This window comes from Apostichopus japonicus, chromosome 12 (assembly GCF_037975245.1).
Source record: "Apostichopus japonicus isolate 1M-3 chromosome 12, ASM3797524v1, whole genome shotgun sequence".
In the NCBI taxonomy this organism is placed as follows: Eukaryota; Metazoa; Echinodermata; class Holothuroidea; order Aspidochirotida; family Stichopodidae; genus Apostichopus; species Apostichopus japonicus.
The window spans coordinates 31,858,066-31,875,294 of record NC_092572.1 but is presented as its reverse complement, the minus strand read 5'-3'; the positions used below and the strand labels follow the sequence as shown (position 1 = coordinate 31,875,294).

General features: G+C 35.4%; 2 protein-coding genes across 10 annotated transcripts in view; one reads left to right on the top strand and one right to left on the bottom strand.

The window, feature by feature from the left end:
- Positions 1-17,229, bottom strand: part of LOC139977726 (uncharacterized) — a 204,413-nt gene that overhangs the window by 54,757 nt on the left and 132,427 nt on the right. The window lies entirely within an intron of this gene.
- On the top strand, positions 529-16,253 carry LOC139977763 (uncharacterized). Its single transcript, XM_071987398.1, has 6 exons — positions 529-929; positions 7,651-7,729; positions 9,559-9,642; positions 11,481-11,564; positions 12,445-12,517; positions 13,835-16,253. The coding sequence occupies exons 1-6, from the start codon at positions 894-896 to the stop codon at positions 13,950-13,952; spliced, it is 474 nt and encodes a 157-aa protein (XP_071843499.1). The 5' UTR covers positions 529-893; the 3' UTR covers positions 13,953-16,253.

Sequence of the window (17,229 nt, the reverse complement as noted above, 5' to 3'; positions counted from 1 at the left end):
TACAGTCACTGTATGACATCACAGATTACACAGAACAATGCACTAATCATAATATAGTGAAAACCTACATTATTATATTTCTCAACAACATACAATGCTATGAAGCTGTGAGTTCCATCAATGTGCTTCAGTTCAAAACATATTTTGACATCTCAGTCTTCATTCTATCCCTAAAATATTCATATATATTCATATATTCATTATATTATATCCCTTATATATAACTATATTTTATAAGATATCAATATAGTATATATATATATATATATATATATATATATATATATATATATATATATATATATATATATATATATATATAAATCCGACCGTTAGGCAACACTTCATGTGAAAAAAATAGCACTTAGGGCACCATTTGACTTAGGGCGACATATATACTGTCGCCCTAAGTTCTGCCTTTTAAATTGGAACGATAGAGTTACATTCTGCAAATATTGTTGGAAGCAAGTCAAGGGGGGTTGAAAAATGTTCGTTTCTATTAAGATTTATAAAAATTAAGTAAAAACTAGGTAAATTAGAAAGCATTGAAGATGGGCATTCTGATATTGGCTATATGTGCGTGTGTTAAAAACAGCACTTTCGGCAACATTTTGATTATGGCCTTTAAAATGAAAATCGATATGTATATCTTTATTATAAAATCACCCTTTTAAACATATTACCCAAAGGAAAAATATATTAGCCTCTTTTAAGCAATGAATAGCGAAAATGAAGATATATTGCCAATATTGTATTGCACGGTATCTTATTGCACCGATGAGAAGCCGGCCCTCTATTACGTTACGCTCTTCGCGCAGTACGGCTATACGTACGCGAACCTCGATCGTGCCTAGCTAGCCTATCGAGTATATGCCTAGATACAGTCCATCCAAATGCAGATGTGCGAGTCACACGGCGCGGGAAGAACGGTAAGTTAACTATTTGCGTAGTTCATTTAATGGCATAAGCGGCCGTATTATATTTTCGAAGCACACTCTGCTTGGCTATTATTTATGGCTTTCTCCTAATTACGCCAGCTGGTTAGGTCTATAGGCTGTGCATAACGTTAGGCCTAACTTAGTTAAAACGTAACTAGCCCTATCATAGGCCTAATTGATATTATCGTGTATTTATTAGCCTAGTACTTAGTAGTAGGATACTAGGGCAATTCCAAACGTTTCGCATCAGGGCCATTCGGAAACTTAGAAGAGAGTTGTGTTGGAGTATGGATAGGTTTTTTCACATATGAATATATATCTGAGCTAGGTTGCGCTTCATTGATAAACAATGATTCATTATTTTACCGATTTTGGACTAGCCTAATTATAAAGGCCTAGTGCCTACTGCATTTTGTATGGAAAAAAAGGTCATTTATTGCAACAAAACATTTATCTTGGGATTTCTCTGAAAGTACTTATTCAAATCACCTGTTAACAATACCACCAATACTAACTAGTGGCCTATGTGGCAAATACCACCTATAAGCTTGGAAAAATATGGCATTATCGCTGCCCGCAGGGGAAATTTATTATAATGCGCCCACCCAAAAAGAAAATGATTAAAGAGTTCCATTGACAACACAAATCATTTTTTTCTGTAATACAAAAGTTCAATAAAGTCCTTTGTAAAATTACTTCAAGATACTGGTGATAAACAATTCATTAAATCATACCCATAACAACCATTGCAGGCATATCAATTCCTTAGCGCCATTCCCTGTGTGGCACGCGAACTGAGTTCGACCGCCGCAGTTTTAGGCCTATGACTTTACCATATAGACCATTTTCCTACAGCCATAACGTGAACAGTTTATACCGAAAAAACTTAGTTCAAACGGCACTAAACAGAGAAATGTGTTGTCTCTCAAGTTCTGTTCTTTTCTTAACAATACAGTTTAAAATTCCACCGGACTTGGGTGATTTACGATGCAAGGTTAATAAATATCGAACTCAAAACCCTCATTGATTACACACAGTACATACTGAAGAAAATCACCATTTGATAGCCGTACTTTGTTTGCGTAACCCTCCTCTTGAATATTCATTGACAAATTTAGTTCAAACGGTTTTGGGAAGTATTTTTTCTTTATATATAATAACTTTAAATTGATGTTAAATTCATTTTCATTGGTCACTATCTTCAATCGGACCAAGTACAATCATGCAATCGAATATCTTCTAAGAAAAATACAAGTTACGCTTTCTTCGGTGGGCATGCCGTTACATGATATGTGTACTGTATCCTGTACTCTGCAATAGGGTACAGCCACAATGCACAGTGTTCACCTACAACGCCACAGCCGAGATTCGCTTTCAAAACGTCATATTTTATCGAACTTAATATTATTTCAAAGAAAATGACCGTAGAATATGCATCATTAAATGTTGAAACAAGTAATTACCAATTAATTTATCTAATGCAATCCTAATTATAGAAAAACTGTTTAAGACCCCCCCCCCTGATGAATGGAATAGTCCAACCAACTTGTCCGCACAGAGCCACAGGATTTTCGGTCAAGGTGATGAGTCATACGCGTTGGTCAGTAAGAGGGCTATTTTGAAGGATGTTTAGTGTGCATTTTAGAAAGAAAGGAATTGATGTCTGATTGATTCCGCTAACTTTCCAGAAATAATAAATCCCAAGAAAAACAATCCGAAAGTTGTAAAAGCTTGGACGGACACATGATGTGCATCTCAACAGTGACTGGTTCAATATACCCTAATGTTGAACAGAAAGAACATTTACAAATTTATCACTGATGAATGATGTTGCGAGCAGTCGGGATTACTGCACGCTTCAGGTGGCATACTCCTATTAGAGTCTATATCAATCCGCTCGATTGTTCTCCTTCAGGAAAAGTGCCGAAAAGCAGCGGGAGAACATCTTTTGTGACCTGTTATCAATCATAATCTAGTTTTTTGTGGCTTGCATGTTGAAGAGCATGAATGGAAGTACATGTGGTGAGAAAATTGGGTCAATTGAGGCAATTTTAGACCCCTTTAGGCCTCCCGGGAGCAGCGTAGGAAATTTGTTTACCACTGAGTGAAGAGGTTTGTTTACAAGTGACGAAAACTTCCGGCTCGGATAGCAAAAAATCTTCATGGTCATGGTACGGAAAATTGATGGTGCCATGAAAGGCCAACTTGTCAGCTATCCGGTGATGGGTAGCGTTTAGCTAGTGAAAACTTCTATCTAGACTTAGAGACCACATTACTTTTGTGATTTAGTGTGTAAGTCAATGGGGCTTTTAATGGGCGTATGCTACCTTCAGTTCTATTTAACCTTTTCATTTATCATATTTTAGTACTTAATTTCCGGTCACGCTCAGGAAACAATTACGACATTCCTACACGGTCGATTTGTTTACTGTAAGAACTATTAACCGTTTTTTCTCAGGAAAGCTTGATAGTCTGAAGTTATTATAGCTTGAAATTTTAGTATACTGCCAAAGAAGTAAGTTGTTGTTTTTGTATTGATATTTTATGTAGAAGTAACGGGAAATTTAGTATGTTTAGTTTGGTTTAATTGCACGTCTTTTTCGATCTAATGTAGTGCAGGGTTCACTTGCGCGAATTCAAATTATTCTGTTTATGTACAGTATATGCATTGATTAGATGCATTGATTATGTTTTTTTTTATACTTTTATTTGTAATTCAAGCATATCTGTTTAGAAACAAAGTTTAAAGGCTATCATTAATTAGTTTTCTCTTATATTGTTTGACTCCCAGATTGAATGAAACTCATTGACGTAAATAATAGATCAGATCATACAGTTTTAGGCAGTTGCTAAAACTCTGGGTATTCTCTAGTCTTCGCCGGTCCAAATATCACAAAGTGAGAATGAAAACAACTCTTTATCCTAATTTTTAGTTGATTTTCCTTTTCTGAACCTTCCTTACAGTACTGTATACATCTGGGAAATGGACAGAACAATTTCTAAAGTATATCTATAATTTTGGGAACTGTAGTACCCTACCCTAGAAGGGGAAAGTTGAAGGTCAATAGTGCAAAGGAATAAATAATCTTGTTTGATAAGAACTTAAAGTGCATGGGAGGGGGGTGTAGAATATCACTTCATAACATCCCTCTTGCCTTGAGAAAGTTTTGAACAAATTTCTCTTTAACTTGTGAAGTAGGTAAACTTCAAAGTTACATCAAACAAATTTCATGATAAAAAGATCTTACATCATGAATATAAAAAGGATATGATAAAAAAGAATACAAGTGAAAGATTTTTGGTCAATGAGAGGTTTGATGTAAATGAAAGGAAAAGGACTGTTCCAACCCTTAAATTTTTAAAATGTATTTTACACTTAAACAATAGCATATTTATGCATTCTACTTTCAAGACTCATGTTCTGTGAAACACACTAAAATATGTCACCATTTTCCATAGGTAAGGCTACACATGAATACCAATGGTGCTCTCGGAATATAAGTCCTAGAAAAGTATCTGCAAAACTAGGTACAGTATGCTACCAAAGCAGACATGAGAATCATTACCTTGAAATTCAAGATTACTTTGTAAGAAAGAACACTGATAACAGTATATTCATTTGCTGTCTCTGTAAAGTGAGCATTGATACTTGACCCATCAAGTCTTTGCATATAATCGACTACACATTAATCATTAAAGGCAAGTGTCATGGACCAAATCAAAGGTTAAAGTAAAAGCATATGTACATATCAACCTGCAGAAACCTACGTTGCTAATGTAGAGCGAACATTGTCGTTACCCTTTCCCCTTCCCACCTTACCTGTACACAGTATATGGCATAGAACGGCATACAGCTGTTAGTGAATATTAACACTAACTCGAACCACATAAAACTACTCCAACTGGTAAGTATCTATTCCAGTTCCTGTTACACTGTGCTGCACTGTGCCACACAGTATACAGTGCCATTCTTACACAGATTCACTTTTATCTTTTATCTGTAATCAATCCTAGGGCAATTTCTGTCTCTATTGCTCTTCTGCCCAGCACTTAGAACTTGTTAAGATGAAACCAGTACACTAATTTACATAGCTGTTTTAGTCACCGATGCTTTCACACAGAGGTAAAATAATTGTTATCTAAGATGTGGTTAGTAGGATGCCAAATTTATGTCTAACGAGAAACAGAACTAAAGAGTCATCTGCTGAACCTGTTCTATAAAAAGTATTATGTTTATGGTCATGCATGTTGGAACAGGTGTTTACATTCATGGATATGTGAGGTGGTGCATTGGGACATTTATACATTTCATGGTGAGATCTTCCCTCACTGCCATGGTTTAGAGTAGGTGCACATATTGCCATGTCAAAGATTTGATGAATTTACTGTAACTTTAATGACTAGAAGTCTTGGGATTGGTCAATATATTATGGCATTCATGGTATTGAATTGAATGCAACAGATGTATAGTGGTTTGATGTAGTGACCTGTAATTGGTATGACCTGAGGCTGTTTTCTTTCTTGAATGTGTAATCATGGAGCTATAAACAGAGGTGTAATAAACTGGTGACTGTCAACCAGTGTTCCAATTACAAAAAAAAAATTGTACATGCACCTGTGCATGTAGGTTAAACAAAAATTACCTGCACAAACAAATCATTACCTGCACCCCAAGTGAAAAATACAAAAAGGGTGTTTTCAAAGTTACTCCTGGGTTTTGTTTATGTAGGCCATTTCGGGATATGATGATTACTGAATATTTTACTTGCATGCACATGCACACATAGCTTACATGTGTGCATGCACACGTGCGCACACACATGTAAGCTATTTAAGTAACATGCAGTCAAAAGTTACATGCATTAATTTTGGTGCTGTCAACCCTTTGTATTCACATGTCACCACTGGTTTGACAGATTTGCTTGCAACTCTCCAATCTTTTCGAGCAATCACTAGTAATTTCACTAATATCCACTATAAATTTAACTTTAATCGCTGAATAAATTGTTGGCCAAATCCACAAGTTGCAAATTTTATGCTACATCACACCAAAATAAATCTACACATGTTTTTTAAAAGGTAAATACTGACCTATCAATATGAAACATTTGAGAGATGCAAAAACTCATCTGCACATCTCAAAAAAAAGTATTTCTTTCCTACAAAGTGAAACACATTTGCCAATGGTTGGTACTATTATGAAGAAAAGGCCTACAGTAGCTACAAAATGAAACTCCTATATTTTTGCATTAAAGGCATACATGTAAATAACATTTTTGGTAATGTACATACACAGTAACTCATAGAAAATGACAGGCTAACCCTTTATTATAACCTATATACAAACTATGCCATTTAAACTGCTTCTGTACACATAATACACATGACTTTATCCACTATTTGGTTTTGGCATTCCTGAACAATCCATTACACAATAAATATCTTCTGCTTGTGAACAAATACTTCTGGCAGATATTGCATTACTGGGTGGAATATCATGATAGTCTTATATTATAAATTAATAAAGAATGGACACGCCCCTTGCTGTAGCTGCAAATCTAAACATCCCATTTTGAGTTGAAAACCTTGATCAGTGCGTGCAACTGAGTGAATTTCATAGCTCTCAACTCTGCTTGTTAAAAAATGTGACTAGTTTTCATTTGAATCACTCTACTTGTCAATGGTTGAGGTTGAATATACAACTCTAAAGGGGGTTCACAATTTCCCTTTCTAGTTTCTAATCTACCAACCTTTTTTTGATGCAAAAGAGGAACTTCAAGTACAGGTACAGATGCAACAACTGGCATTTCTAGTGAATATTTCAAACCCATTGGGAAGCAATTCACAATGAAAATCAGACCAGTTGTGAAGCAATTCAACTAAAATTTTCAGAATATGCTTATTTGTGGTGAACCATGCATAAAATAAATTTGGTAATTTTTAAAACAGGTTCCTGGGTAAATTACTGAACTTCCTGCATTGTCAAATTTAAAGGATTTTTTTAATGCATATTTCGTAGAAAGTTATTGATATAGCCTATCCCTGGGTAACTGTAATTTTCGTGGAGCTGGTTGTTTACAGACACTGCAAAGAGCCCAGGGTAAATATTGGATCAGGTTTTGAGGCTTTGCGCATGTGTAGTTTAAACTCTCAAGTTCAAACAGGCGTACGATATGCACATGCAAATAGTGAATAGTGAACTGTGGAATTTAGCAAGAAAAATATAAACCTATGGAGTTGGCGACAGGGAAGTACAAATATAAGTGCTAATGAATGGGGGACTGGGCGGTGAAAATTGATTGAAGGGGCAGGACAGGCGAACAGAGGTAAAACAGTGAAGCTAGTAAGGTACTTGACCAGCTGCCCTATAGTGTAGAATATATTCGCACATTATGGGATTGGGAAGTGATACGATAGCAACTAGGGGCTAGTAAAAATAAATGCAATTGTTGTTCGATCGGGACCTAATTTTTCAGTAACATTACTGGGTAAGGATACACTTACCCTACAATATTATTACAACACTTGCTTAAAATAATACTTTATGGCACGGTTATACTTTGATCTCATTGGGGAGAGTACAAAAAAAATGGAGACAGCATGGTTTCACTCACCCGTTAAATTGCTAATTGCACATCAAAAAGTTACACAAATATTAAAAACCACTGGTAAAAAAATAAACATCAGCTCTGGTCTGGTCTCTGATCCTCAGGGTTGTCATCTCTGGGAGTGGAAATATTCCTATGATTGTCTTTGCAAATCTAACTTCAAGCCTCAGGTGGCAACTAAAGGTATGTCTTGAACTAAGTTAAGCCATCTTGATGCCAAGTTCAAACTTTTGTCTTCAGTATGTTGTCTTAAGTATGACGCCTTATCAAAGCGATGAGCCAAACATTCGATCCGGGTGATCCTCCTTTCGCTAGACCGAGCCCAGCAGTAGCCGAACGTCAGGCGATGCGTGCATGGTTGGGTCTATACCTCCAGAAAAAAAAATTAGTGCCTATGTGGATGTTTCAGTGCTTTGAAAGTAGTTCTGCTGTTTTAAATCCGCTCTTGCACCATGAAATGTTTATTGCAAAAGCATTATAATTTTATGATATATTTCTAACCGATGCAACTTAGATATCGTGTAAAGAGAAGTTTGGGGCCATTAAAAGAGGCTTTTCACTACTGTACTAACAAAGTTGATAAATGGTTATTTTCAGTCCAGTTTATTGATGGCGTTATTGTTGAGTCTAAATTTGTCTCAAATACAACAGCACTGGTGTGTATGTTAGTTGAGCTTTTTGAATTATTCACAGTATTTGACGAACAGTGTTGTGAATGGTAAAAGTATGTGCTTAAAACATGTTGCATTGCAGTAAATGTACACATGTTGGTCAGGGGTAGTAGATATGTGCATTGTGCAGCTGCTCCCTTGAATGTGGGGCTTAATGTAAACTTTCAATTTAATTTGGCATGATCCCATGCCAATGATCTGCATAATATTTGGTATGAAGCTATACTTTAACAAGAATTTATATAGTACATGGCAAAATCTCATATTAGTGGTGCCACCAATTTAAAATCAGTCAGATAGCCTATGTACTACATGTGTGCTTATAAACATGATAATACTGTGCATGAAGGGCACTATGTTAGCATCAGACTCAAATTTATGTTGGTCTTGAAATGTAAATGAGCCCTATCGTTAGGTCTTCCAATAGTTTATCTTTCCAATATTTTGTAAGCATGATATATTACATAGATTACTTGGTACAAACTAGTAGTTGATAGTGTTAGGTAGGACAACACATTATGTCATTAGTTATTTAAGTGTTGTTGCACAAGATCATTTTAAATCAGCTACAGGTACAAAAAATAATTGAAAATGGGTCATTCATGTAGGTTTTGTCATATTGCATGGGTACAAACTATACCGTAAACCTGGAGGTACAATAGATGATTCAAGAATGTCTCCAAATTATTAGGTTGACAGGGCTTTTACTTGTGAATGCCTAAATGTCAATTACATGTTGTAATCAACTCTCATATTATTGTGAGTACTATGATGGCCAGAAAATGATATTAACTTGACCAACTGTAACTGCATATTTTGTGGTTACAGGTTATGGAGTATTGCACATAGGAAGTTCATCAAAGGGGAGTTCCTAGTAGAATATTGTGGAGAGCTAATTTCCCACAAGGAAGCTCTGAAGAGGGAAAAGGTTTACCATGAGGAAAAAGGATGGGGTAGAGTAACTGAGGCCATAGACCCCATTTTGTATTTACTGTATTTTAATCATATCTGAAACCTTTGAGGATTGATACCATTGAGTATGGCATGATAAAAGTGAAGTGCTTATTATAATGAACTCAACCCCTAAGGCTTTTCCAACCAGTTTCAACTACTGTTTGCCCCTCTCCTTCTTCATAGCTTTTCAATGCAGTCCTGCTTTTCATCTAATTCCATTATCATAGTTAGCTGCTCTACCCTCTATTACTGTTTTCACCCATCATATTTACTCAACTGTCTTGAAGGAACTTGAGCAAGTAGCATGCGTTATTCTGACTATCTTGTCAGTATATTGTTTTATATATAATGCTCTATACCAGCTCTGTCTTCTGCTTTGAATTTTAGCTGTAACAAGTAATGAGGAGAGTCATGGAGATGAAGATCATGTCCCTGTTTGCAAACTTCACAACACTTCAAAGGGTCAACAAGGTATGGATTGCAATCTCTGCCATTTGCATTGAAACCACAATTAACAGAACACATATACAGGAGAGAAGTAGATGAATATGTCTAACACCTTGTAACTTGCTTATTCTTATTTCACACATATAGTAATTTTTAGAGCAACTACAGTATGTTTTTGAAGTGCTTCTTTCATTTTTTCATTTCATTTATATTGTTTTATATAACATAAGTATGATATAACAACATACAGTAGGAGATAAGAACCAAAACCTGTGAAAGGAAGTGTACTAAAAACCCTATGGGGCTTGTTGAGTAGTGACACTCCCGGACAAAATACAGTTCACTTAACAACTTTACTACTTATCAGAGGTATAAGCATGTAGTTTTATCCACCGACAACACCTAATGGGCAATTAGCATTGCTTTTTTTTTTATTAGGACTTTCACTTCCAACCTGCTTTACTTGTGCTCTGAAACTTCTATTTTTTGTTTAGACCTGTGTGAGGCTGTATGCGTGGTGGGATTCTGTGTTACTGTAAGGGGGAAAACTGAACATAGGTTTTGATCTCATCTGTCAAAAGGAAACAAACAAATTGTTTGAGCTGTTGCATGGTGGTTTAGAGAGCTGTTTATCGATGGTACTTGTACCTGTGGTACAGTAGGTCCGTCTCAGTGTGGGGCTGTGAGATTTGTACAATAACTTTCGAGAGCTATATTCCTGCAGCAATGAGTGTTTTGTTGATTTGTACAATGAACAGACCTATTCAAGACAGATTCATGCGCATGGTGTGAATAGTCAACTGGAGGCAGTCCGTCCTTTTTTTTTGGACATGTGAGAATAGGTTAAGTACAAAGGAGATTCTTCCATATTCACGCAGCAACCTAGTATACATTGAATAGCTGAACAGATTTTAAACTTTCAACAGCTTCATATCAAGTACACTACACACTTAAAAAGTTATTGATAATTGATTTGGAAAATTTGGACTTGTTCCAGTGGAACATTACACAGACCAGAGATGTGTGAGCAAGGGCCACAATAGATTTGATAAAAACAAAAAGATGCACTTGCAGAAAAATCTTAGAGTGTAAAATTTCTTTTTGTATTTCTTAACGGGAAGCACAATTTTACAGGTATGAAAGAATATTATTAAAATGAGAGCATTTCAGGTCTATATTTATTATATGCTGTAGGCTGTCACTTGTCTGAAGCATTTTGCATGTGTACTGTGTACATGATACATACTGTAATGCTTTGTTGAATTTGTATTGAGCAATTGTACCATCATTATTCATTAAATTGGACCAGTGGAATCAATTGCCTTTACCTTTGACTTAAGCCAACATTCCACCATGAAGCTCCAATGTGAATTATCCACATTTTTAATATTCTTTTCATTAAAATATTTCAACTTGTGATATGATCATTGCATTTGGAATGTCTTTATTCATTTGGAAATTAATTGAATGAAGAATGTTATGTCATGGATATGGCTAACCCATGTTGGAAAAAATTGGGGGAGAGGTGGAGACAAATCAAGGTATTATGGGTGCTATTATAATTACACCATATATTCCACTCAATTGTTACAGCAAATTGAATGCATTGTTAAGGAAAGTAAGATTTACCTGTTTACACCTATGTGCAACAGCTGGTCTTGACATGGCATATCAATTGATAAACAATCACATGACAAAGTTCTGCTGTATTGGGCATATTTGCTAAATATTGAAATGAAAACATAAAATTGATATTGATCATAAATATATGAGCAAATAACATGCATTATTCTGACTATCTTGCCAGTATATTGTTTTATATAATGCTGTAAACCAGCTCTGTCTTCTGCTTTGAATTTTAGCTGTAACAACTAATGAGGAGAGTGATGGAGATGAAGATCATATCCCTGTTTGCAACCGTCGCAACACTTCAAAGGGTCAAAAAGGTATGGACTGCAATCTCTACCATTTGCATTAAAGCAAAAATTTATACTACAATATTTATAGGAGGGATAGAAGTATTTATGTTAATTCCTTTTATGTTTACTCAATTATTTTTAGATCACACATCATTTCAGCACATGCAAAGTATATTTTAGCAGTGCTGCTCATTAGGTTTTAGTCTTCCACTGCTAACAACTGATAGGCAATGACTGGTGGTTGTTTGTTGTATGGACATTCAATCCCAATCTGGTGCTCTGAAATTGTTATTTTGAAACACTGTGAACATAGTTTACCATCATATGGTTCTCTACACATAGTGATATAAGGATAAAGATTTGGCCAAATCTCACTGGTTACCAGACTACCAGTTGTACTTCATTCTTACCCACCGATGCCAAAATTATTGTTTGTTTGGGCATCTTGACCAATCAACCCCAAAGTGGTTGTGGTACACAGTACCAGGGATGGTTTGTCAAGAGGAATTTTCCTACACATTCAATTCTAGCAAATAGATATTACTCTAGACTCCACCCCAACTCTAATTGTGGTCTGCTGAAGATCACTTAAATATGGGTCCGTGTCTGTTCAGTGTCTCTCTTTGTGGGGACAGATGAAGCACTTGTGCATTGTGATATCATAATATCAAAGCTGAATGCTTTTGCATGAATTTGGGCAATTATAGTAAGCATGACATTTTAGTTATAGAAAGTGCTTCCATGTGTAGAGATGCCTGTTCATGGAAGTGCAGGAGAGTATAGATTGTATCAAGGGTCACTTGTACGTCAGTTCAAAATAGTTTGTGTTTTTTGTAAGTTTTCACTGTGATTTACTAGTACTGAGTACCTTCTACTATTTGATGTGATATGATATTATTTCTTACAGTAAGGAAGTATACCATATGGAAAAAGAGCCACGAGAAGAAAATACATCACAGGAACCTCAAAGACGATGCAAGGTAGAAAAATCTGCTTAAATCACAGGAAGTCTTGACAAACCTTCCATTAATTGTGGATCCATGTTTGACTTTAGTATTAGTTAATTATTTATTTATTTATTTGTTTGCCACAAAAGTACAAAGTGGAGGGAAGTCTTCCATAAAGCTTAAAAGCATAACAATGTGGAAGACTACTGTATATGGCACATAAAATGGCACATAAATGTCAGTAACTGGAACCTCAATTAATGGAATGGACCATTTACTTTTAATCATTCATTCCAGCATTCCACTTACTAAAACCATGAGTTTCAATTTGTAATCATGTGTATTAGGCATATTAGTCACAAGCTAGACAGTAAAAAGTTCAATAACAAGAACTTTGTTGACAACTGTGTCTACTATATATGTATACCATCCTATCATAATTATGGTTAGCCAGGCACAATACTGTTGACTACTGCATGTATCTGTATGTTAGAGTAAGCTAGTTTTCAGTAGCAACAATATTCCATGTGGGGTTCAGTGACATCACTGTATAGTTCATACAGTATTTTTAATAATCTGTCAAAATTCTCAGAACAGGTCAGTGTTTCACCTTTTTTTTGGGGGGGGGGGTGGATATACATACTAAGAGCCTTTGCCAACATAGGCTAACTTCTCAAGCCCATTCCTTTTCAAAATTTAATCTCTCGCTCTCACTACAGAAGGAAACTTGCAAGAGAGATTTGTCAGATGAGTCTCAATCAGATATTTTAGCACCCATGTTGTTATTATTCTGGTAAACAAATGTGTCAAATTATCCCTATTTTACCCTGAAATGTGCATGATCAGATGATTTGTGGACATTTGTGTTGATATTAATTATTGGCATGTATTGAAACATAATGGTTAGCCTGTTATAATACTTAATTGAGCTATTTTACATGAATATTAGCTCAAATGTCGTTTTTGCTTAAACTGTTCTGCACCAAATGCTTCTTACCTAACACGGCCGATGAAGTAGTGGCTCTTCTACGATGTTAAAGAACGAGGTCATCTACGAGTCTTTTCTGATAACATATGTAAAAATTAAGTATAGTGTGGAAAACCACTTGAATTTAACTGTTAAATATTCATATGAATAATGATATACAATTGATCATATGGGAAAGGACATTATGTCATCAATTATTCATGAGTTGTGCAGTGTTTTTACTAGGATGTTAGAAATGGGGGATTGCCTCAGTCAGTTTTTTTTAATTTGACGGCTGGGGTAGGGGGTGATTTTCCCAATTTTTTTTTATTTGTATATTAAGAAGTCGCTAATACTTTGCTGATGTTTCTTTTTGCACCTAGATCAAAAAAAGATAATGACTTCCTAAAGACACAGGGCGAAGATGTCCCATACAACTGGTTTATTGGCAAATGCCAGAAGCTGGCAGAGAAAAGAATGTTAAGTATGTTGGCAGATTAATTTAATCTTGTGTGTTGATCCTGTAAAATATTACAAAGATTTAAAGTTATAGTCTCAGAAAAACAACCAATTAGTGAGAGAAGAAATTAGTGAGATGATCTTCCTATTTTTTTTTGGAAAACTGGAGAAGTATGTCATATTATCGACACCAATTCAAAATTACCAACCACTAACACAAAGTAATTAGGGTGAAACTGAACCACTGTATTCATGTACATTATTTGTTTTTTTCAAATTGATAAGCGTTATTCATGTTCTTTATAGTTTGGGAAAACTGTTAAGCAATTTGGTTCAGCCATGATTGAACAGGTCTCCTATTAAAACAGAATAGTAACACAAAATGATATTTGATTTGCTTAGGTTGTACATTTTCAATAGCATACAAATGGAATGTTGTTACAACTTCAAATTACAAATCAAGCAATCCCTGCATAGATCATGCTACCCCTGACTAGATGTCCCTTTTTGCAAATGAAAAAGAACTTACCTATACTACAAACTAGTATTCCAAATTAAGTGTATGTTAATTGAACCTGAAGCCCTGTAATACCAACCATGTGATTGCAGAGAAAAGAGAGTTACTGTACCTGGCTAAGGAGTATTAAGCCATGTCACATCATTATAAATTCTTGTTCCAAATTAATAAAATGTCAATATCCTGCACTTTTCCATTTATGGGGGACAGTATCATCTCAATAATAATTTATGAACAGTTTGCACCAGAGAGAAATAAGCCAGATACAGCTAAATTGTAAACACAATGTCATATTTCATATTTGATCATATTAAGTTAATGATCCTTATTGCCTTTTATCTACAAAACTTCATTATTAGGGCATTGGAACTCCCTTTTACACCAATTTGCATTCAGGTTTATATTACAAATTTGATGAGTTGTATTGAATTTAAATAATTTTTTACTTCAATTTAAAAATGTATTGCATATTATAACTGAATTGATGCTCTTTTTCTGTTTTTATAATTTCAAAACCTTTACTATACACTGAACCAAAAGCCCGAATTGGAATCTTCTACTAAAGCAGATAGATTTTCAAAGTAGTTTATAATTGACTTCTCTTAAAATATGTGTTACAACTGCCAGTAGTTAATCTCATATGTACAGTATAGTATTTGCATTTGCTTCTGATGTCAGTTAGACTGTTCTCGTACTTGGTGAGTAGATGGTTGAGTAGATGAACCCACATTGCATTTGGCGCTCATTTCAAAAAGAATAATGAGGTTATGGAAAGTACAATAATACTGCAACTGGAAGTTGATGTGTGAAGTTGTTGACTAGTGACTGGTTGATGTGTATTAAATTTGACATTACCCACAATACTGCATAGGGGCATGTACATGGTTGAGGGTAAGTAAGTAAAGGTAAAGTTATGCAGTTTAATTTAGAACCCAAGTTTTTAGCTGGTTGTCATTTCCACATAATTGCACTAGAAACCTGATGATAAAGTGCTACATTTAGCAGGTTTTAGTCTGTTATTGTGTTGACACCAAAACAGAGCCCATAATAATGCATTCCTAACTGATATACTGCTAATGCTAAACACCTAGTTCTACAACACCTTTACAAATTATACATACAGAATATTGTTTTCACATGTTGTGAAGAGAGTATATAAATATGCATTGGAAATCAATGAAATTCTTCAATGTCTGCATCTAATGAAAAAAATATGCATTATTTTCTGTGGTTCATATTGCATCTTCTTTCAATAACAGTAATGCCAGTATGAGCGTTTAACAAGTGTTGCTTGTAAACCAGTTGTAGGCTGACAAGTATTCTCCTGTGCAATCATGATCTGTTCCACTGCACATGATCATGCAACATAAATGGTACAACAAACACATGTGTTTAGGATGCTGATGTATGAACCAATAATTAGAAACTAAACTAACACTTGACTGCATTTTGCCTTGAATTTCATGACATTATACCTTTAATATTAAAAAATGCCAGGATGATACTTCCGAAGCTCACAAAGTCACATACTTTTGTGGATGATAAGGATTGCAGTATTGGCTGATGCTGCACAATTGGAGAATTATTGGTTGGCAAAATTGAGACAAGTTAAATATTTCAGTAAGCGATATAAGAGCCCTGATTTCACAAATGTTGTATTGTACTGAAGGTCATTACTTTGTAAGCAAAGTTTATGTTGGTTTTGGACTTTTATTATTATTTAATACCATAAATATGAATATATTGGCTAACAAACGTTCAAATATTGTATTGACTCTGTTATGAATTTAAAAATATATTTCCGAAAGTGCTGAAGCTGAACAAAACTTTGTTATATCCTATCTTTAAGTATACCTTGCATGTATATATATAATTATAGATATAACATTTTGGGTGAAAAGAAGTTTGGGTGGAGATGATTGGGGATGGGCATTTTGGGGGTCTACTGGCAGGGGTACCCCACTAATATAAATTAATGGAATTGCCCATCCCTTACATATAGAGTCCTGCCAATTATTTTCCGGTAGTTTTTAACTGGATACTTCATGAGCAGACCTAGGTCAATGAGGGGATGGGCTTTTTGGGGGTCTACTGGCACGTGTACCCCTCTAATAGAAATTTCTGGAAATGCCCAAACCTTACATATGAGTGATACCTATCATTTTTCAGTAGGTATCAACTGGTTACCTTATTAGCCGACCTAGGTCAATGAGGGGATGGGCTTTTTGGGGGTCTACTGGCAGGGGTATCCCACTAATATAAATTACTGGAATTGCCCATCCCTTACATATAGAGTCCTGCTAATTATTTTTCGGTAGTTTTTAACTGGATACTTCATGAGCTGACCTAGGTCAATTAGGGGATTGGCTTTTTGGGGGTCTACTGGCACGTGTATCCCACTAATAGAAATTTCTGGAAATGCCCAAACTTTACATATGAAGTGATACCTATCATTTTCCAGTAGGTTTCAACTGGTTACATCCTGAGCTCACCTAGGTCAATGAGGGGATTGGCATTTTGGGGGTCTACTTGCAGGGGTACCCCACTAATAGAAATTTCTGGAAATGCCCATCCCTTACATATGAGTGATACCTATCATTTTCCAGTAGTTATCAACTGGTTACCTTATGAGCCAACCTAGGTCAATGAGGGGATGGGCTTTTTGGGTGTCTACTGGCAGGGGTACCCCACTAATATAAATTACTGGAATTGCCCATCCCTTACATATAGAGTCCTGCTAATTATTTTTTGGTAGTTTTTAACTGGATACTTCATGAGCTGACCTAGGTCAATGAGGGGATT